The sequence below is a fragment of the Dermacentor andersoni genome, chromosome 2 (assembly GCF_023375885.2).
Source record: "Dermacentor andersoni chromosome 2, qqDerAnde1_hic_scaffold, whole genome shotgun sequence".
In the NCBI taxonomy this organism is placed as follows: Eukaryota; Metazoa; Arthropoda; class Arachnida; order Ixodida; family Ixodidae; genus Dermacentor; species Dermacentor andersoni.
Genome location: NC_092815.1, coordinates 239,773,074 through 239,795,043, shown reverse-complemented (window position 1 = coordinate 239,795,043; position 21,970 = coordinate 239,773,074). Strand labels below are relative to the sequence as shown.

At 44.4% G+C, this 21,970-nt stretch overlaps 1 protein-coding gene across 2 annotated transcripts in view; it reads left to right on the top strand.

Annotated features, from left to right (window-relative positions):
* LOC126539892 (uncharacterized) overlaps window positions 1–21,970 on the top strand; it is a 242,735-nt gene that overhangs the window by 90,883 nt on the left and 129,882 nt on the right. For both annotated transcript variants that reach the window (XM_050186702.2, XM_050186704.2), the window contains exons 9-10: window positions 3,452–3,624; window positions 10,987–11,107. In XM_050186702.2, coding sequence (XP_050042659.1) covers window positions 3,452–3,624; window positions 10,987–11,107 — 294 coding nt within the window. The remainder of the gene's footprint in view (window positions 1–3,451; window positions 3,625–10,986; window positions 11,108–21,970) is intronic.

The window sequence follows — 21,970 nt, the reverse complement described above, 5'->3', positions numbered from 1 at the left end:
TTGCATTTCAATTTTTGTTTCAAGCAAGATAGCAAATTTTAAACTTGGCCTTTGCGCCCTGCTCAGCATCATCCTGCTTCATTGCTTCCCTACACAGCACATTTGGCTGTGAACCTGGTTTGACAGCTAATGTGCTGTCTGGTGAAGTTGCATGTGCGATTAGAATGCAAAATATGCTCTGTGGGTCAACCTTTACGAATGCTGTCATGGCATGCTTCTCAGCATTTGTAGAAATGTGGATAGTTTCAATTATTTACCTGGTATTATTGTTTTTTTCTGCGCACTACACTGTGCTTCTGGAAGAGACTACAGGGGAACCTGGATATATAGAATCTGAAGGATATCATAAAAAGTTCGACCTATAGGTAATTCAATATATAAAACATTAGGTCCTGAGTTGAATGGCGGCTTACGGATTGGTGCGTCCAAGGGCTGCTAAGTTACTGCACACAAATGTGGAAAAAAAGCAAGCACACCTTATTTACCTCCAAAAAGAAATTGCTGATCCTGGCTTGTAGCTTTATCTTCTTGTTCTTCAGAAGCGCCTTCAATGTGCTACGCGAGATGCCAAAGTCATCTGCTACCATGGACTTCTTTTCGCCTGCCTCAACACCTGGATCATTTTCAGCTTTATTGCAAAGTCAATGTTGATTCTTTTCTTTACATTTGCAGCGGCCATCGCTTGCGGAAAATGACACCATGAATAGGCATTCAGCCCAAATGCCACAAAAATCGGAAAGAAGGAATGTTGACATTCGAGGTAGCATGTGGGCTAGCCAAGCAGCTCGGCGAGGCTCAACACACGAGGTGTGCAAGAAGCGCAAAAGAAAACAACTAGTTATGGTGACCAGTGGTGGTGCAACTTTGCTATTTGCTTGATTTTGCAGCAGTTCGTCTTGCCTGCTCGTGGCTGCGCCCACTCAAGTGCCATTTGCGCCAGCTGAGTAAAAGTGCAGCATTCTTGCATTTTCATGGCAATGCACTGTTTTCAGTAGGGTTTGCAACTACAGTCAATGACAGATTTTCCGAACGCCCGATTTTTTTGACATACCTGATAATTGGACGACTTTGCGGCACCGCCACGGTACCTTATAACGCCAATGTATAAGAATGTTTGAAATTTCGGACGCCAAAACCGTTCGCGGTCTGATTTTACAGATTTTTTGCCATCACCGCAGGGCCAAAACGGCAGTGATCGAAGCCACCAACACTGCCATTTTGATTAACTCGCCGTATCCACCACCACGACAATGCTAGGCCTGGCAATTTCGATGTTCGCTACCAAGCTTCTTGCTATCCGGTGCTTTTTTTTTTCCATTAAAAACAATTCGTCACTGTTAGCAATAACGCCGACGTCACCTTTCTAATCCTCGCCAGTGGCTTCAAAGCTCCGAAAGTATGATGCATTGCATAATGCCGATTCCCTAAATTTAGCTTTGCCTCAGTGCAGCAGTGTTACGCGTTGAAGCATATGCGAAGTATTGCGGTGAGGCATACCAAGTGTGGGAAGAGGCAATTATCACTGGACACAGTATGTATTCCTTGATTATACACGCATGCACCCGCCGTCTCCTGCCATAGTACGAGCACTGACACACCTAATAATTGTACTGGCAGGCCTTCAGAGCTATTTCTGATGTGCCTGTGGTGATTTGAGCCCTTGAGGCCAGTAAAAGGTAGTGCTTTGAAAGGTTGGTCGGGTATTCGCTGCAAAAATTACAGTTTAATGCCGAATTGACTCGTACCTATTCGCAGAGGCCACACGACACACGGGAAGCCGACAAACCACCTCACAACGAAAGTGTGTGTATGGGATGGTTCGAACGTTGTTCTCCACTGCCCTCACCATCCTTACGATGCATTGTATGAAGGCATTTCATTTTGGCGCTGGTTATAGACGCATGGTCTCTTGTCGAGCTTCTAGCATTGTTATTGGGCATAATTTTTTCCTGTGTGGTACAGCATATCGAAGCATATCTGTCATTTGGAATGCGCATAAGACATTCGCCATCATTTTTTGTCGTGTGCCTGATAGTGCAAATTGTTCTAACACATTTGTAATTCTGTCTGTCTTGCGCCCAGGTACACATCTGCGCTCTCATTAGCCTACAAGATTGTATTTAATTCTTTCCAAAATTAAGCTTCTTGCCCACCCAAATAAAAAATGTTTGCAACATACTAGGCATGCTATAGTGTCCTTGGGAAGGCAAGCCTAATTGGTCACTGTTGGCTTTGTGTCTTGCTTCACTGTTGAGCAGCACTTGCTGATTGCACAGTAATAACAAGCTTTACTAATGGCTACATATTACTGCTGTACTACTCCGAGTGTTCGCAATAGATCAATTTTTCTGCTCCGCAACTGCTCCAGAAGAACATTTTTCCTGCTCTAATAATTGCTTCAAATCCTAAACTGGCTGGACCACCACTGAGTCACGTTCCACTTCATGAACGCGGGTGAAGCACAAGCGTGTGGGTCGTCGCGACGCTTCGCCTCATTTCTCCTTCCCGCCTTCACTCAATGCCACCTAGGCTTTCCTCTAGGTGGCGTTGCTTTGCCGTGTGCTCAGCGCACTCCGCTGGACTTTCCCGAGCGCACAATTCTCTTCTTCACCTCCAGGCGCCAGAAGACTTCAAAGTGCACAAAGGAGTGCACTTTCAGGTCGTGCTGTGCTCAATATATAGAATGTGCTGGTGAAAGGGAATTCTATATATGCGTGCACCAGCCCGATACACTTTAATGGGATTTTCAAGGAGATCGTACAGCCGTTTAAAATACACAATAATTTGTTATGTGCGGGCTCGATATAACCGGGTTCGACTGTAGCGCAATTCCTAACCACACTTTTGTTGCTGGTTTCCAATTGTTTGTTCATTTGTACCCCTCTCAGTGCATTAAAAGAAAAAGGAACGCTTGTATTTTGCAGACATTTCTCAGCCTCGAGATTGCTTTCCACCATTGTGCAGTGTAACATAAGCGTGTAGGTGATGTGGCCGAGTCAGGGAGACGGTTTTCTTTGGCCTCCCCCCTCCCCAAGATTTGTGTGTGCATGTATTGTGCATCTATAATAAATAAATAAATGGATTCCTGCCTGTCCTTGCCCCAGAAGAACGGGAAGTTGGGCACATTGTTACCAATTCAAATTGTGGATATGAATCAGTACCAACACACAGACTTTTAGAGGCTGCTGTTATCATCAGCAGTGCCACCACGTTGCAGGTGGCAGTCTCAGGATTGTGTACATGTGTATGTTCTGAGAGTAAAGGACGCAGTTTGTTCCCGCTCGTTACTGTGGGTCATAGTATCAGTTATCTGAGTGACCTCAGGGCTGCTACCACTGTAACTCCCCACTAGGAAGGGACAGATGACATGAGCACTCGTGCTGGCCATATACTTCCTTTCTCATCCTTCTGTTTTTTGCGCAACACACAGCACGTCCTTGTCGCCTTTCAGAGTCACGCCAGAGAACAGAGACCGTGCTGTCCTCGCTGCTCAGTGCTCTACGCTGTGCGCTGGGTGTGCCGGCGCCCCGTGAGGTCGAGGCTGGTGGCACAGAGGAAGAGCAGCTGGTAGTCGGCGCTGTCCAGGGTCTCGTTAGCAAGGTCTCATCTCTGGCCAGTGACAAGGTATGTACACTGTTTGACACTATTTTGAGTTGGGTCATCGGAAATTCTTGTTGAAAATCGCAGTAGAATTTCATTAAACGGAACCTCACAGGAAAAGAGAAATAGGATGTTCCATTTAACATTAGTTTCATTTGCTAAGAAAGGTCTATAAGGGTGCATCACTAGGTGTCATACGTCCTTTTAACACTGTTTTCAGAATTGTTAAGCTTCAAGAATTGAATCTAACAGCTAATTTTTACAGAAACATGAAACGACAAGGTCGTTTAGCGAGGCATTCATAACATTTTTTAACACTTTCCTGTCCACGGGAAAATAGGCAGTTTTTCGGTATCCTAGTAATCAAGTTTCTTTCTGCTGCAGTAAATGCTTATCGTTAGAATATATGGTGTCGACTTGTAGAAGAAAGAATGTGCTTTCTGATGGTAATATTTTCAAGCAAACATTTCTTAACAATTCCTTAAAAAGATTATTTAATAAAGAAATTTGTGATGAAAACGAGAAAACGCCATAATAACATCGATGCTGCTTTGCACCAAGAGAACATAAAAGCATTTCGAAATATACATTCTGAACAAAAAGGCTATATACAAAATTCCTGTGAATATAAACTTTCTATCTGTAGAACTTCTTTATATACAAAGAAGAATGCTAGCCCTAGGCGCTATCGTGCTTGTGCGGTGGCTCTTACGAGCCACTGCGCTGCACTGCAGAGTGCAATAACGCAATGCCGAGATCCACTCCCAGCCACCTTCTCACGCAGAGCTCCACTCTTAGCACCGGCGCCGGCAAGTGGTCCTGCCCTAATGATGTTGACACCCTGCAGATCAGAACTGTGAACTTTAGAACACACGGGATATCTTTAGGTCTAAGTGCAGCAGTGACGAAACAGTTCGAAGTAGAAAACGAAACCTACCGGCGGATACCTGTCAGCTTTCCGAGGCTATTTGATGCACTTTCACTGTCCGTGCTGAAGCCTGGTGAATCAAAACCGTCTTCCGAGTCTGTGCTGCTACCACGATCAAAACAAAATTAGCCATTCCCAAAGGGCAGCTGCATGCGACATCGACGCCATGCCGGACGCTACGAGCGCTCGTCTCGCCAGAATCCCCCCACGGTGAAAAAAAGAAACACAAAAGTGAAACTAAAAAAATAGTTACTTTTTTATGTGCTGGATAGCACTAGCCGAGTATAGATGGCGCTTGATGAGTGTAAGCACGGACAGCAAATTGTTAAAGGGACCCTGAAACGCCTTTGACGATTTTCTACAAACATACTAAGTCGTTAGAGTAGGTCCTTCTGATCATTAATTGACTCATCTAAGTGCTCTTTGCGCAGAGCACCGCTTAAAGCGTGTAATTTATTATAAGGTTTTAAAAATGCACATCGCTGCCGATCGCAGCACACTGCTTGGCAGAATTTTAAGCCACCCCTACCCATATGACGGAAATCACCCATATGACGTCAGTGGGGCGAGCTATCCGATCGGCTGACCAGGGCGCGTGATCGATAATTTTTCCAACTTTATGGTAAACAAATGATGTTTGTAATAGTTGGAATGTTCGTATATTTGTTTTTATAAAAAGAAGGTAACATAAAGAGAATGCACAAGAACAATTTTTCAGTACACTTAAGCACTTCCGGCACACAGCAAGCGTCGTCTGCTTGTGTTACAACGTACTCCATTTTGACAAGAGCTCCGCGCTCAGAGTCGGTCTCAATCTTTTCGCGAGCACTATGATTCGACTTTGTTGCCTTGTGGACTGCAAACATAGCGACTGGCAACATGTCAATCTGCGACATCGTGTCCCTCTGCAAGGCAGCATACGAGCGAACTGGCTGCTGCGCATCTGACTGCCGCTATCCGATTGGCACCAGGATTTGCGCGTTTGTGGCCGTCACTTTACAACAGAAGATTACTAACGCAATGGCATTTCGCGAGTCCAATATTAGGGCAAGTGCAAGCGACCCAACCTGTTAACCGACGTTAACAGGTTGCAACTTGACCTTGACTCAATATCTAACTGGCGTAACTCATGGTTAACAGAACTAAATATTAACAAATGTAAAGTACTACATGTATCCCGTGATTTTCGCCCAACATGCCACTTACCACTTGAACAGCGTTCCTTTAGAAACAGTTAACTCTTACAAGTACTTAGGTGTCCATGTAACTACAAACCTGTCATGGTCAATTCAAACTGAATAAGTTATTAACAACAGTAACCGTATGTTAGGCTACTTGCACCGTAACTTCATTAGTTCACCTTCTAACCTTTAGGTTAGTAGCTGAGCTACTCCTACTCTATAAAACTCTAATACGTCCTAAATTAGAATAGGCTACTTCTGTATGGGATCCTGGCCAAGGTAACCTGAAAATGGCTTTGGAACTTGTCCAAAATAACTCACTTCGATTTATCTTTTCTAACTATAATAGAACTGTGAGCATTTCTTCCATGAAACATAATCTTAGTCTTCCTTTGCTGTCGGTTCGACGTTCAATTGCACGTCTAGCACTCTTTCATAGGATTTATCATCATCCTACACTTCATGCGCAATTCTTTACAAGACCCCACTATGTATGGCAGCATGTTGATCACTGTCATAAATTTGGGACCTATCTGTGCCACACAAAGCATTTTTCCCAGTCTTTTTTTCCTCACACTTGTATAGATTGGAACTACCTTCCCGCTGATATCATAAATACTGCTGATAACAACCTTTTTTGCCAAGCTTTAGCTAACATTGTATAACCAGGAATTTCTTTTTTTGTTACACAACAGTTAACATTTGTGGGGATGCGCGACTCTCTCGCGTCCCCTGATGTTTTTCCCGCATAGCTCGTCTCCTGCAGGGCGGCTTCGCCCGCCGCGTGGCCTGGCGCCCGCGGCGCTCGGAGTGGTTGAAGCGCAGTGCGAGAGATGGCGCTAGTGTTGCGCTGCTAACGCCACCGACAGGCGAGGTTACTTGGGCGCCGAAAGGAAGGCGCTTGGTCTCTTTGGGTTCGGGAAGCGAGCGCGACGGACGTGCCGCGCCGACCATGCTTCTGCGAGACCGTCTCGCGTGGCCGCCTTGGACACCGTTGGCGTGACTGTACACGCGAACGACCAGGCGTTGGGATCCAGCATGGGGCGAACATATTCGCTCGCTTTGCGGTCGTGGTGTGTCGGACTTCTAGATTTGTCGCGCGCCCATCGGCATGTTTTGGGGATAGCAACTCGGCTAGCAGGCATTGATCTATGAAAGGTGCAATAAATGCCCTTGTGATTGTTTGCACTACTGTGTTGTCGTTCCTTTGTCCCAAGAGTATGTAGGAGAACCCCCGTATCTCCCACACATTGTATAGAAAGAAACGTCTTGTATTCTACCAGTGTGTTTCGTCCATATTAATCGCTGCGTTTCGTTTACTTCCTATGTACCACATTTTCTTTTGTACCACTCCCCTCTCTAATGCCTCTGGCTCTGAGGGAATGATAAATAAATAAATAAATAATATAAATAAATTTTTAAAAAATGCGGACTCCTTATCGTGTAACAACAGTGATGGTTGACTCATGCATCTGTCTCCAAATGTCTGAAGAAAATACACCTCTGACATTTCTCGCATTCCCTTATGGAGGTGGCGATCCAGCACACATCCGTGTTTAAACTGAGGCTTACATCCACAGCTATTGCAGTGCAACATTCAAGTTAGAAGTTCTTTCTTTATCTAAGCCACTTTTGTGTTCCCCTAGTCTTTGGTTCATGCAACGCCTCATTTGCCTCATATAACTGTAGCCGCATGACAAAGGTATTCGATAAACGACCCCAACGCACCAGTTCACAAATTTATTTTTGTTTTACCGCACATGACCATCTGTATTTATTTGATGTCCCACTAAGGTGTTCGTCCGCCATCCTGCAAATATGTCCAATCTTCCAAGGGGCTGATAGGACTACCTCGACATCATATCGTGACCCTATTCTTTTTAGCCCATGAGAAACTTTGTGCATATATGGGATAACTGCTGCTTGTTTCTTTCTTTTTTGCCCTTCTGGCATTTCCTGGTCCAGCTTACTTTTTACTTTTTTTGAAACAATTTTTTCGCAAACTGACGAAATGTCATACCTTGGGAATCCTGCCGAAAGTAGCCTTTTATGCTTTTATGTTGTTCTTTTATGCTGTTCTCCACCATGTGTGAACTAGATTTTGTTAACGCGGCGCTAATGACGGACGAAGCAATCATTCTCTTCACCAATTTAGAGGGACTAGAGGCGTAATTAAGAAAGAACTTAACGCTTCGGGGTTGGTATGCCCAGAAAACATGATCTCACAGTTGTCTAATATTAATAACTAAAAATCGCAACGAGTTGTCCTGAGGAACTTCGCCTGTAAAGTCCAACCCCCGCCGTTTTCTTTGAAAACACCTAGAATATGCATGGTCAAGTTGCTACTATTACCCAAGAAGGAAGGCTGCAAGAAAATTAGTCATCTATATACCTAAAGGCGACTTTTACAAGGCCGTCTAGTTTTTGTGTTGTCTTAGCAAGCAGCTGTTTAGAAGTGTCAGTAATCCCAGCACTTATTCACGCTGCTCATGGTTTCGACGCAAAAACAACACTAGGTATTTTGATTCTTAATGCGCGACTGTTAACAAGAGGTTAAAATCATCTAATCACCAGTCCTGATATTCTTATCATGGTCAAAAAATCTGGAAAAAAAAGTTTTCTAAATTAATCAGAAAAATAAATCAGGTGTGTTGGTGGAAAAACCACATGCATGCACGATCATTTATATAGGTAAAATAAGCGACATACAGAGAGTACAGATAGGCATCCAGTCACGAATGGCCCACCATTCACAATGCAAGACGTTTGTTAAAATCAAAACACTGATATAAGAAGCTAAAGAAAGAACATCAAAACATGGCGATGTGCATTGCGAGGCAGAAAACACCAGCAAACGAATGGCAGTAAATACAGAATGTGTAATCGATTATTTCTACGCACAAGAAAGCTTAAAGCATGAGCATTTCATAACACATCACATGGCGAATAAACGAACACAAATAGCCACAGCACTAATATGCCAGCTTTTTTTTTTTTTTAAGGGAAACAGTTCTTTTAAAATTGGCCTGTTAGAGATACCACCATTCTAGTTCTTCATCTGTTACCTAAACATGCGCACATTACTTGTTCAACAAATGATAATGCAAATGTAGCTAACAATAGTGTGCTAATAATTTTCTTATTGACTTAAAAGCACATGCAGTTTAAGAATTGTAGCCCATCAATAGCAGAGAAAAAAGTACAATGGAAAGTAAAGCAATGCATATTTTTCTAACACTGGTATTTGAAGGCATTGTAATGCTATCCTTTCTGTAGATTGTCGCGGTCAGTTGTAAGGGGTGAAAGCGCTATTGCTGTGATGTGAACTTTGCTACACTGGTATGACACAAATTGAGGTTGCAACAAAGCCCACATAAAAGCATAAAACAAATGTGTGTTTTATCATCAATGCCCTGCTCAGGCCTTGCAACACCCTTGTTCTTGGTTGGCATTGCAATTTTTCCTAAGTGGTCGCTCTTACGCGATAATCGTGCTTCCTACTACGCCCCTTCAAGTGGTGCCCCCTTAACTGGATGGTTTCCTACCACCTGCTGCTGGACACGAAGCTCGCCCCTTTGCTCGCGTCTGCTTGTTTTTCTCTTTCATGAAAAAATGCAAGCGGGTCTTATGAAAAAAACTGAACTGCTTCTGCAGTGGTGCTTACAAAGTGAGATTTGCAGCCTACAGCAGCTGTAGCAGTGTGACTGTCCATCAAAACATTCTCCACAATGTTCATGTACGGAAAAATAGCGAAGAACGTGCACAGAGCGCACCATATCAACTAGCTCATCTTGTAACGCACCAGTGTTTTGGCATGTGAACGATGCCCTATGAAGCACAGTGGCGCCACATCGTGGCAGCAGCAGTATATAAACCTCTCCTATAGCGTCGTAGCGTGATGGAGGTGTCTTGTGACCAGAAAACTTGGGACTCTGACCATACTATATATCATGGCAATCTTCTATTGCTTAGAAAGTGTTGGTTTCTAGTTTCTGGTTCCTCCAGAAAGCAGAAGAGTTCTCCCATCTGTACAACAGGTTGGTTGCGTGGGTTATCGTTAGCTCATTAATACCAGTTCATAAGGATGACGAAAGTGTGGACTGCATATGCGGCTCTACACCGCTTTTTATGTTGCCATCATTGGCGCAGCATGGTTGGATTGCAGCTGGCAGTAATGGTAAAGAGAAGGCATCTTCTCATTGTTGGGTTTGGCATCGTTTGGTATCTGGCGAAGGTTCTGAAATCAGGAGGACCACAGCACATTTGTGCGATGCTTGCCTCACTTCTCCCCTCTCGCTTTTTCTATATCCATTTGTCATCTGTACAAATGTGTCTGTAGCCGGTTAATCAGCACCTTTGTCACATGACATTTTTACATGCGTCATGTAAATCCGATGCTAGTCTTGTTATGAGTTGCTTGAAGTGACGAGAAGAGACTGCAACGTGTGTCTACGAATGGTATTGTGAACGAAAGGATGGTAACAGTGCATTGTAAAGATGGCAGCCTTTGGTGCCATCCTGCACAGTCGCTTTCGTTGGCAAAGTGGTTTGTTAGCTTTCCAAGTGTCCTGCGGTTGTTGCGAATAGATCTGCATTGATTCGACACCAAATGTCACTTTAGTCGTCGACACCCAACAAAGCAGTACCGAATAGGCCTAATGTGCTAGGCAGTGTTGCTATGTGAGCGAACAACCTGCAACTACTGTGAGTATGCGCAGGGAGTTAGTCTCTGCTCTGCTCACGTGTGGACAGAAATCTCTGAACTGCACGAAGATGTACCCATGAATATGCCTGTTCGATGCTACCTTCGTGCCTTCCGGTGGCCGAATCGCCCCTTCCCACATGCTTTTCTGCATTCCATATTAGCTGTGTTTGTTGCTGTTCTGTCTGCCCGCGTCACATTACCGTTTTGATTGGTCCTGTCCTCCAGGACAAACCTTGTACCAACAGAGTTCGTGCGTCGCAAAAAGTTTGTGCGCATCAAAGCACCGACGACAGCCGGGTCTTTCGTCGAATGTTCCAAATATTCGATAAGTCAAATAGTAAATATTTGATTTGTGAATTTAATTTTATTCAAACATTCCTTGTTCGATTTGTATTTGTGCATTCAAGTGTTCGCACTACTCTTAAGCAGACAGGGGTTACGAAGGTGTGTCATATGGTCACTGTATCACTGCACCTACGTGCAATTGGGCTGCAGTCCCATCCTAGCACCCAGCCTGTCCCTCTAGGCTGCACGGAACGAGTGAGCCACCCTGCTGCCTCTATCTGTTGCAGGAGAAACTGGCGGCCGAAGCCGAGCGTTGTCGCCGAGAGCAGCGGGAACTGCAGGATCAGCTTGTGACCACTGCCGGCGACCTGAGTCGGCTCAAGGCTGATCGAGAGCGACTCAATGCAGGTGTGTTCTGGGGGCCCTGCTTGGCCTTGATGGGTACACAGCAGCTGAGGTGCTCTACTCCTTGGCAATGATTGGCACTTTCTTCTAGCAATCTGAGATCGGAAGACTAACTTGTCTTGATTTATCTTGAATTCTTGACCCTAAAGATTTCATTTCTGCTCATATCACTAACTTCTGTGTGCAATCTGATACTGCTCGTTATTTATTATATTTATAAGTAAATGTATGTAACTAGTACTATTTTACTAGTACTTATATTCTTTACAGTAGGTGTCAGTTCCTTCATTTTTGAGTACTCACTTGTTTTCAGTGCCTTCGCTGTTCTTAATATAAGAGGCGTTAAATACTGTCAAACCTAAACATGGTTAGGGTCCTTCATTTTCGTGTAACGCCTGATAATTACCCGTTTTTGCTCCTCAGTCAAAATTTAGGAAAGTCTCGTTAAGGCAGATCTTTCCCTGAAGTTTGCCCTTTCTTAAAGGATAATAAAAATGCGTGTGTTACAAAACTAATGAATGCTGACTACCTTTTTTGAACTGTTGGGGAAGATATATCTTATTATTAATAGTATTAATATATCAATATCATGGTACCTGCCCAATTTTTACTTGAGGCTCAAGTGTGAAAACTGTCATGTATGCAGCGCAGCGTCTGCCACCGTTGAGTAAAGAAAAGCTTTGTTCTTTTTTAGTAGCTGCATATAATTAAATATGACAATGGGGTACTGCATTGCATTCCTTGTGCATCACATACGTGTAAATAATGATATATGCATTAGGAAAGAAATTAATGTAGAGCTGACATTGCTCTGCATCACAGCAAACAATAGATGTGATGTTGAGAAGATGGTTACCGAACTATGTTACGTTCAAGGAAAGATAGCTGGTTAGTCAAGTTGTTATTCCATTAATTTTGTTGCAAGAGCATATACAGTCGACTTCAGTTAATTCGACCCTGATGGAACAAAATTGATTGAATTATGCAAGGATTCAAATTGAACATGATGGAGAAATAACGGCAAAACACACTATCACTTCATTTGGCAGTATTTGCCCGAGTCTACGCACCCCGGAATCACGCGCGCTCTTTTCTATGTGTCCAAAGTGGAAAACTAACGTAGAAATGACAGTAAACTTCTAAATAAAGTATAAATCAAATGTGCACCCAATTTAATAGCAAGAAAAAATGGGCAAGGGTCTAATATGTCTTGCATAATGGCGGTCGGTTTCTTAAAATCAGTTTCGTCAGAACTTTTAGTCAGCTTCACCGAAATACATCTAAGTTATGCGGTAAAGCATACAAATGCCGCTATGGCAGTATTGGTATTTTGTCTGGTTGCACAATGCAGGTAGTTTTCAGCCCAATTTCTGTGAAAAAGGAAATATGGGTGTTAGAAGTGGGTAAATACCATAATCAGGCATTGTGAACTACAAACATTGCTTGAAAATCTTCCTAGGGCAGGCCGAAAATGGGTGTTTTTGACTGGCGATGACATGAGTTCGATGCATTCACTGTCCCCTAATCTCTGCCGAGAAAGACTATGCCACTATAGGGGCCACCATAGGGGTCAGCTGCATGCGTGCTGACAGGTCAAGTTCGAATTATTCAGCGACGGCCAATTTTAGGACCTAAATAACGAAAGCTTGGGCCTATAGAAATGAATGGGCGCTGACCGGGATGTTTGGTTGGGTTCGAACTAACCAAAAAATCGAATTAACCACTGTCCAATTATTGTAAGTCTACTGTATTGGGAACCAGTAAATCAGGACAACAGACAAGGACAAAAGATCCGACTGGTCTAGGATGGACATAGGAATAGTCCCAATGCATAAGATAATGCACGTCAACAAGGGCTTGTGTGAGATAAGGCAAAGCATCACACCTCCTGCGAAGCATGACTGTGTGCAGTACTCTTCATACTTTTTTTGTTTTCTGAAAAAATTGCAGTAAACAAAGTAAAAAAAAATATGACCACCAAACCCATTTCTATTTGTTGTTTTTGCTTATGGGGTCTCTTGTAAATGTGTTAATAATGCCTTACAATGAAGATTTGTAGAGATGAGTTCGTCACATGTTTTGTAAGTAGCTATCATTGCCATTATGTGTTCATGTGAGTGATTTTGCTTCTTTAATATACTGTTTGTGTCCAAAAGGGGACCATTGCTTGTGTTAATCGTTTGCAAAAGTTACGAGAAAAATTCAGAACTTTGGGCTAGCAGACAACCAAACCCCCAATCCCTCTCCGGTTGTCTTCTTTAAAAATAACACCACATTTTTACACCCTAAATCTAAAAAAAGATATAGAAAACCAGAGACTGAAGGACCCGTAAATAATGAGCGCAGGTAACAAATTATCAGATGTAAAAAATTATTTTAGTGTCATATATTTAAAGGTGCCCTGAACCACCCCTCAAGCTTAGTGAAAACACACATTCTGTGTATAGGAGATGCTGCTGTGAGTATCTCGGCCAAATTTTATTCATGCACGGTGCATGGGGCTCGCAACCATAGCACGAAGTCACCTTTTTCTCACTCATTTTAAACAGAGGCCCTCTCTTCACCCTTCCAGGCCTTCCCGTGGCTGCCTCTTGACATAAGTGGGCAGATTGCCATAGAGTGCTGCCATTGGCCGATAGCTGACATCAATAAAAAATAGCGTTCAGATCAGTGCACTTCCTGCTGTTATTGTGCATATTTAGTGCTTTTTGTTAAACAGGCTGAAGTAAGTGGAAATTGGTGTTTCGAACTTTGAAAAAATTATGTACTTCCGAAAAAAAGCCGAATATCATCCTCTCATGCTCGGCTGCAGCCGCCGGCTTAGGAACGAAACCTTGGCCACACTGCTTATCAATGTTATAGATGTCAGGTCTCGCTAACTTTAATTAGTTGTGAACACTCACCTAGCCTCGAACCACGCGAAACTTAAGGTCAGACCGCGCGTACGCTTGCCAACATGCGCTCATTCCTGGCAGCTCCTGGCCAGATGCCGAGACAGACATCACTTCGTATTGAGCTATTGACAGCGCTTCTATTGAGCTATTGACAGCGCGTGCGCAATTTGCACGCGGCTACTATCCGTTCGTCTGCACTACGTAACATGGCCAGTCTGGAGCACATGAGCACGAGCACGCACTCCAGCTCTGTCGAGCACATAGCAAATGCACTACAGTTGTGGTATCTACATTATGTAGCAGACGCCGTCTGCTACTTAAGGGAGGAGGTGGGGATCAGAGCTAACTTTTTTGTTCTTTGACTTAGAGCAACGAAATTTGGCAGCGACACTCAAAAGTGTATGAAATAAAGAAATATGCAGTTTTCATTATGATACCTTAACTAGTTTTCAAGTTACAAAATGTTACATGTGTTCTGCTTGTGGAAAACTCGGCACTGTAACGAAACATGCCAGGGAGCTGCCAGTAGTTTTAATCTTTGCCCAAAAGAGCACTACAGGGTACAACAGCTTCATTTTTTTTTTTACACAAAACATCATGTTCCCTTTTAATAATTGTACCAGAACTTGTCATTCACAAATTAGAATGCAGAAAAGAACTAAGCCCTCAGCAAGATATTGAAGACTGTCATACCCTCAAGCACACGTCAGGGAATACATAAAAACAAACAGGATCAAAATTAGGACCAATGCTACCCTTTCAACAGACAGTGCAGAATCCCCAAAACACAATTTTGAGAAAACTTCTCTCAAAGTTCGTGGAGCAGTTCACATCTCACAAAATGCACCAGGATTGTAGTTTTTGCTGTCCTTGCTTAGAGGTGACTTTTTGGTTCTCTTACCTTTGATTCACACAGTTCAAGGTACTGACGTGCAAAGTACCTAGCCGTGCAGTTCGAGATGCCGATGCACGAAATGCCTAGTCGCGGGCTCGAGGAGTCCACACTTGATGTGCTTAGTCGCGCAGTTCGAGGTGCCGACGCGCGAAATGCCTAGACGCGGGCTCGAGGAGTCGACGCAGTAAGCCACTGCTTGTGTATGGCTATGGTGTCTAGAGGAGTAGGTGTGTGGACCGACACGTCTGGAGCATAGTTCGCCACTTCTCTGCATCATGACGCAAAAGTGGTGCTGCACTCATTACAATGGTTCTCAGTGGCACATGTCATCTGCTACTTATGGCAGACAGCATGCAATAAAAACAACGCAGAGTGAGAAACTGTCACCTGTAGCCATCAGTTTGTGCAATAAGGAGATACAGGTCTCTGTTATTGCGTGTTTGCAAGTTGCTAAAATATGTTGAAGCTTCTACGATGAAAATGTGAGCAGCTTGGTTAGCGGAAGCTCATCTTCGTTGGCGAATAAGCGGAGTCCACACCGAATAGTAGCAGTATTTCTGTTTTAAAGAACATCAACAAGCACATTTATTTCTTCGCTGCGAACTTTAAATCACGGGGACCTAAAGCAGGATTGCTCTCGGTGCCAACGAGAGCAGCAGCGGACATCGCTTCTCATCGAAGGACGCTTTTGGGAACAGTTCCTGTTCCCAAAACATTAGTCGAACATTCGCATGTTATTGACTAAGTGAAGTTTACCAAAAATGCAATAATACGGTGCTTCCACTCATCTCTATAACATGATGCCTGAGAAATGGAGAGCAAACATTATTTGGGACTGTGATCACACAACGTGATTATGGCTGCAAACCCTCGGAGAAATCAATGCTACAAACTGTGAAGAACCCTGTGCAAATCATGGCGTCAATATTACTGTGCCGGCGCTTGCGGAGCTTGTCATCGCATACGTTTTGCATCATGCTCGGTCTTTGGATCTGGAAGTGGAAGGTTCAATGGCTGTCACGTTTTCTCTTTGAGCGAAATTAGTTTTTAACATCACGCTCAATCAAGTTCGATTCGAAGCATGTTAATTTCTGTGCAAGGAGCCGGTGGCTGCACCCCATAACTCTGCAAAAGTAAGTTCGCTTGTTCCTGAAATACACAAAATATTGCCAGCTATGGCATTAACAGTGCTAAGGATATTGGGGTTGAGGACTTATGGAGTTGCCATCTCTCGGAAGCGCCACCCATGCCTTGTATAAGAGATCACACGGCGCGCTCCTCATAGGTTTGGCTTACGGCGCTTAATAAAAACACCATGCGGCAGCCCTCCTGTACATTTCTGTAAGTACTCTCAAAAGAGGGAACTTTATTACTGTCGAAATGATAATCTTGGGCAGACTGAGAGCACAGAATCGTTTACAGATGCTATCTCTTTACTGAATACGTACTGTGAAAGCCACTGCACACGGTCGCCGCGATGGAGTCTCCCGAACTGGCTTCTTGCGGGAAAGGTCGGCAATCGCTGAGCGCAAACCATGTGAAATATGTTCTTATAGTGGGTGGTCTGTATAACGAAATGGTGCATAACATAACGAAGCCTCAATGCATGCAGTGATAGCAATGGTTAGCGGCGACCGACTGCGCGTCTGCATGCATGTTCGCGCAGAATGTTTCGCTTTCACTTAGAGCAGTTTCGCACCATGCTGCGAACTTTAGGCTGTGGCATATGAGCATTTGACAGTCCACAAGCAACCATTGTTGCGTGGACATTATCAGAGCTGTTCAAAGACAATTTCGTTTTAACAAGGGACTTTGACGCCTACGGCGACTGTGATGTGCCGTCGCAACGATTCAATTTATTTTTTCTTCTAAATTCTTGGACGTTTCAATATTATTTCTAAAGTTGTGTCGCACTGTATGCAGTCAGCGGACGATTTTGCACTGCTTCCTTTTCGTAATCCAGTGCGTTAATTCATAACACAAACATGACCGTACGCCATGCCTTTATTTATTGTGCTTCTTACCGCTCCCTTTCTGTTCCAGTGAACTTGCCAGTATCTAGCATGAACAAGTTCATAAACTAAACCGCCCTGACATTAGCCGGGCAGCGGGCGCGGGCAAACGTCTCAGTGCGCGTTTACTGCTACTCACCGAACATCGCAGTCCAGGCGCCATAGCAGAAATATTCCTCGTGTCTGTGCTTGCTGCATACGCAAGTTGTAGCCGAAGGCTGTTTGCCGATTCCAAGTTTCACGAGTCAAGCTTCACGCAGCTTCTTGTCCTGCAGCTAGGTATGAATAAGGCTGACACTGGACTCCGCTGTGCACGTCTGGCACTGCGGCACCGAGCAGTAGCCTACCATGCTGCACGCCTCCAAAGGCAGCCACTACCTATTATAGCGATTTTAAATGTTGTCAAGCAGACACCCAAGGCGGGAAAGCCTTACCACTTATTCAGAACTGCAGTGCAGGTGGGACTTCAAACTTTCATTTTCACCTCGCTTCGGCGCTTCTGAAGCGGCCGACATGGCCGCTGTGTCCACGTGATCCCTCATGCCACGTCAGGCCGACGGTGATGCCAGCTTTTCCAGTTGTGGAGCTCGCCCCCAATATTACTAAGCTAGGAAAGGCAAACGACAACAAGACTTTGCACGATAGCTGTAAATTCAGCACCAAGGGCAACATCTTTGCTCCAAACAGTTCTTACCCACCGTGACGGCTCAATGGTTATCACTGTGCTGCTGATTGATGAGGTCACAGCTTTGTTTATCTGCCATAGCTGCCGCATTCTGATTTTAGTCTAGGCCCACGTTAACGACTCTCAGGGGGTGCCAAAAGTATTCCAGAATGCCCCACTGTGACTGCTTCTCTCATAGCTAGCCTGTGTGCTTCTGGAAGTTGAACCTCATTATTCAGTTGATTCAAGCAATACTTGGCTGCAGCAAATCTACGCAAAAACTGCTCAATAGTTCACAGCCTAAAACTCCTAAATAACGCCGCACTCGTTCAAAACCCCTGAAGCTGTAGTGCAAAGTTCTTGCATAGAAGCTAAAAAAATTGTTCCAGCACTTTGTCTTTTCTGACAATGGTGCAACGACTCATACAGCTTTGCTTGCATGCACTTCACAGAATGGTATATGAAGCATAATTTTTAGGTAAAATCAGCAGCAGCTGTATCTTCAAACACGCGTTTTGTCTTCCCTGCGTATGGACGAGGACACATGCAAGAGAGCTGTTCTACTGACTGCAGCGCCATATTTTTCATCATGATGCGGAGGAGGGTTGAACTACACTGAGTCTGCACACCTACTCCTCTAGCTACCATAGCGTGGCTATGCGTGCCAGTGAGAAAGGCCAGTGTTGCTTGAAGGCATATTCGACACAGAAATATGGGAGTCTTTAACTGCTGCACCGAAAAAGTGTGAAACTCAGCGGAAAGTGGTGTACTTGACACACAACAACCGAGTGCTTTTTGGTTTTGGAATAAATCTATAATTTTAGTATATTCATTAGAAGGACAATTCTATTTGGTAACGGAAGGTTTTAAACATGTCAGTCTCTATGAAGATTTCAATGGGAATTTAACTTCATGCTTACTTCATTACATCCCGTGTTGTTATAGTAACAAGGTTCATTTTAGCGAGGTTCGAGTGCATTGGCATTCTTTTTGTTGCATTCTGTGCTCTATGTACCATTAACTGACTTCTTTCATCTGTATCCAGGGTGTCTACCAACCAGGAAAACCGCGAATTCTCGTGGAACTTGAATAGCCTGGAAATACTCGGGGAATTTGTGCTTCTAGCTATCGGGGAAAATTAGCTGTAACTTTATTGAAAGGGAACGAAAGTCGTGTTAATGCTGGCTCCAGTAACAGAGGAATCGCAACGAATCGTCATTGACGCCGTGTCATCGGTACGATGTATTGCCAGAGTAGTTAACGATCGATTTTCCAGACGCCTAATTTTTCGGACATGCCCGATAATTCGCGTGGTTTTGCGGCACCACCACGTACTCCATATAGTCAATGTATAATGCCCTGACTGCAGTTCTGAAATGACAATAATCAAAGCCGCCACCGCCGCCATTTTAATTATCTCGCCGCCTCGAACCGGCACTCTCGCACGTAGATACGCTGGCAGCCGTAGCCACCACCGCGGCAACGTTAGGCCTAGCTGCTTCTACGTTCGCTATTAAGCTTCTTGCCGTGCGGTGCCGCGTTTTTCATTGAAAGAATTCGCCGCTGTCAGCAATGGCACCGACTCCGCCTTTGTAATCATCGCGATTGGCTCCGAAGCTTGGAAAGCACGGTGCGTTGCATACTGCAGGTTCCCGAAAGTGAGCTTCGCCTCTTTACAGAAATGTTACTTGGTGAACCATACGCAAAGTATTGTAGTGAAGCATAACAAGCGTGGGAAGGGGGCTATTGCCACGGGACACAGTATGTATTCGTTAATTATACACGTGTACACCCGGTATTTCCTGTCACAGTACGAGAACCGATATACCTAATACGTGTACCGACAGGCCTTCAGAGCGTTTCCGAATGGGCCTGTGGTGGTTTGAGCCCTTAAGGGCAGTAAATGACATGTATTTATTTTTTCCAACTGGCCGATTTTTCGGACGTTATTGCGGCCCCTAAGGAGTTCTAAAAATTGGACCTGGACTGTGCAACTGACCAAGAAAATACTTCAAATGGTCCGTGGGCCGAACGAGTGGCGGAAGGAGGACAAGCACAGAAAAGACCTATTGAGGAATGAATGGGAAAGGAAGGTTGCTGCCACCATTTTGAAGGCGCTTGAGCTCAAAAAACAGTGTTGGCTGATGCCGAGATGCAGGTGTCCCTCATCCAAACCAAAATAAACTCTTCAAAGCAGTGAAACACAACACTGATATGTTGTGTATGGGCTGAGAGTATGTCAGGACAGTTGAGGTTGACTTTCCAGCTGCTAAGAGAGAATCTTAGTTGTGACAAAGTTCAGGCCTCATACCGATGAGCTTGCTATCAATTGATTGAAATAGCTTGCGTAATGCCAGTGTCCGAAAGTTAGCTTCGCCTCAGTACCGCTGTGTTACGCGGTGAAGCATAAGCGTGTGAAGGGTCAGTTGTCACGGGACACAGTTTGTATTCCTTCATTATACACCCGTGCACCCCCGTATCCTGTCACAGTACGAGCACCAATATGCCTAATAAGTGTACTGGCATTACTTAAGAATTTTTTCGGACGTGAATGTGGGGATTTTAGCCCTTAAGGGCAGTTAGACATGCATTCATTTTTTTCGGACTCCGATTTTTGGGATGTTTTTGCGGCCCCTAGGGAATCCGAAAAATCGGACGTTGACTGTACAACTGACCAAGAGGATGCTTCAAATGATCCATGGGGTGAAAGCGTGGCAGAAGGAGGACGAGAACAGAAAGGACCGACACATTCTGGAATGAACAGGAAAGGAAGCATGCCGCTGTCTCTTTAGTTGAAGCTGGTTGGGCTCAAAAAGCAATGTGTTGGCTCATGCCAAGATGCAGGTGTCCCTCATCCAAACAGAAATAAGCTCTTTAAAGCAGTGAACCTCAACACTGATATGTTGTGTATGGGCTGAGAGTATGTCAAGACAGTTGAGGTTGACTTTCCAGCTGCTAAGAGAGAATCTTAGTTGTGACAAAGTTCAGGCCTCATACCGATGAGCTTGCCATCAATTGATTGAAATAGCTTTTATTCGAAAATATTTACTTATGTATGCATCTCCTTTTCATTCGTATTTGAAAATGTTCGACTCAATTTGGAATGGGTTTTGCCATTTTTTTTCACTGTGCATTTTACTAAGACCTTCCTTCTGATTTCTTTTCAAATAAAATACATATTACGCCATGCCATTCAAACTGGGTTGTCATTTTTTTGTTTCAACATGCTTACAAGAAAGTGACTGCATCGGGCAACATTGTGTCAGCCTGTCAACGTAAAATAACATTCTGGCTCATTCAGGGAATTTTGCAAAGGTGCTCAGGGAAAACTTCGAAAACTCCGGGAATTTGGAAATGTCAACTTGGTAGACACCCTGGTATCGCTCCCCACTCCAGCGCTCCCTCACTCAATGTTCCAACTTCTGGCGCAAACAAATAAAAACTAACTACAAGTTTTGTTTCTCTAATTTGAGCCACAAGTCATTTTTGACATTGATATTTCAAATAGGAGCTGGACAGCAAAATTGACATAGTTAATTCTGAAAACATACGAGCATAGTGCATCCTGTAATCCTTAAAAGGAAGAGGTCTGGACACCGACCAAAAATGGTTTAAAAGAGTTATTTACGTTTCGGCTCCCCCACGGGAGCCTTGTTCACAATGAAAGAAGCGGCAGAGCTGGCGCCCCTTTTTATGTGCGTCTCAAAACATGATTAAGGCACCTGGCATACATGGGCGGCAGATTGCCTTCGTTGCGATTAAGAGTGTGCGCCGTGGTTTGGATGATTAGGGACTCAAGATAAAGACGCGAAGAATGATTTCGCTCCTTGGCAATCACACGAGATTTCTCCCAGTTAATCTTATGTGATGTGGCTGCGCAGTGTTCGGCCAAGGCATTTGATGCAACGTGTCGTTTCTGGACGTCATTCATGTGTTGCTTAAGTCTTGTTTTGAAGTTGCCGGTTTCACCTACGTAGACGTACCGACAATCCGCACACGGAATGACATACACCACGCCTGGGAACTTGTCCTTTTCCAAAGGGTCTTTCACATGCACGAGCTCGTGTCTAAGTTTCCGGGAGGGCACGTGCGCAGCCTGCACGTCATATGACCGCAGGACGCGTGCAAGAGTCTCGCTTATGCCGGGGACATACGGAATCGAAGCCCGTCTTTTAGGGGGTCCAGACTGCGTGGGTGCTGTGAGAGCCAGCTGGCGCCCTACTGAGTCAATGACGTACTCAGGGTATCCACAAGCCATTAATTCCCTCCGCACAAGTGCATTGTCCGCCATGTGGTCTTCGGCTGTTGTGCACACGTTTTTTGCCCGACGAAGAAGAGAGCCGACAACAGACCTCTTTTGCGAAGCAGGGTGCACCGATCTGTAGTTTAGGTAGCGGCCCG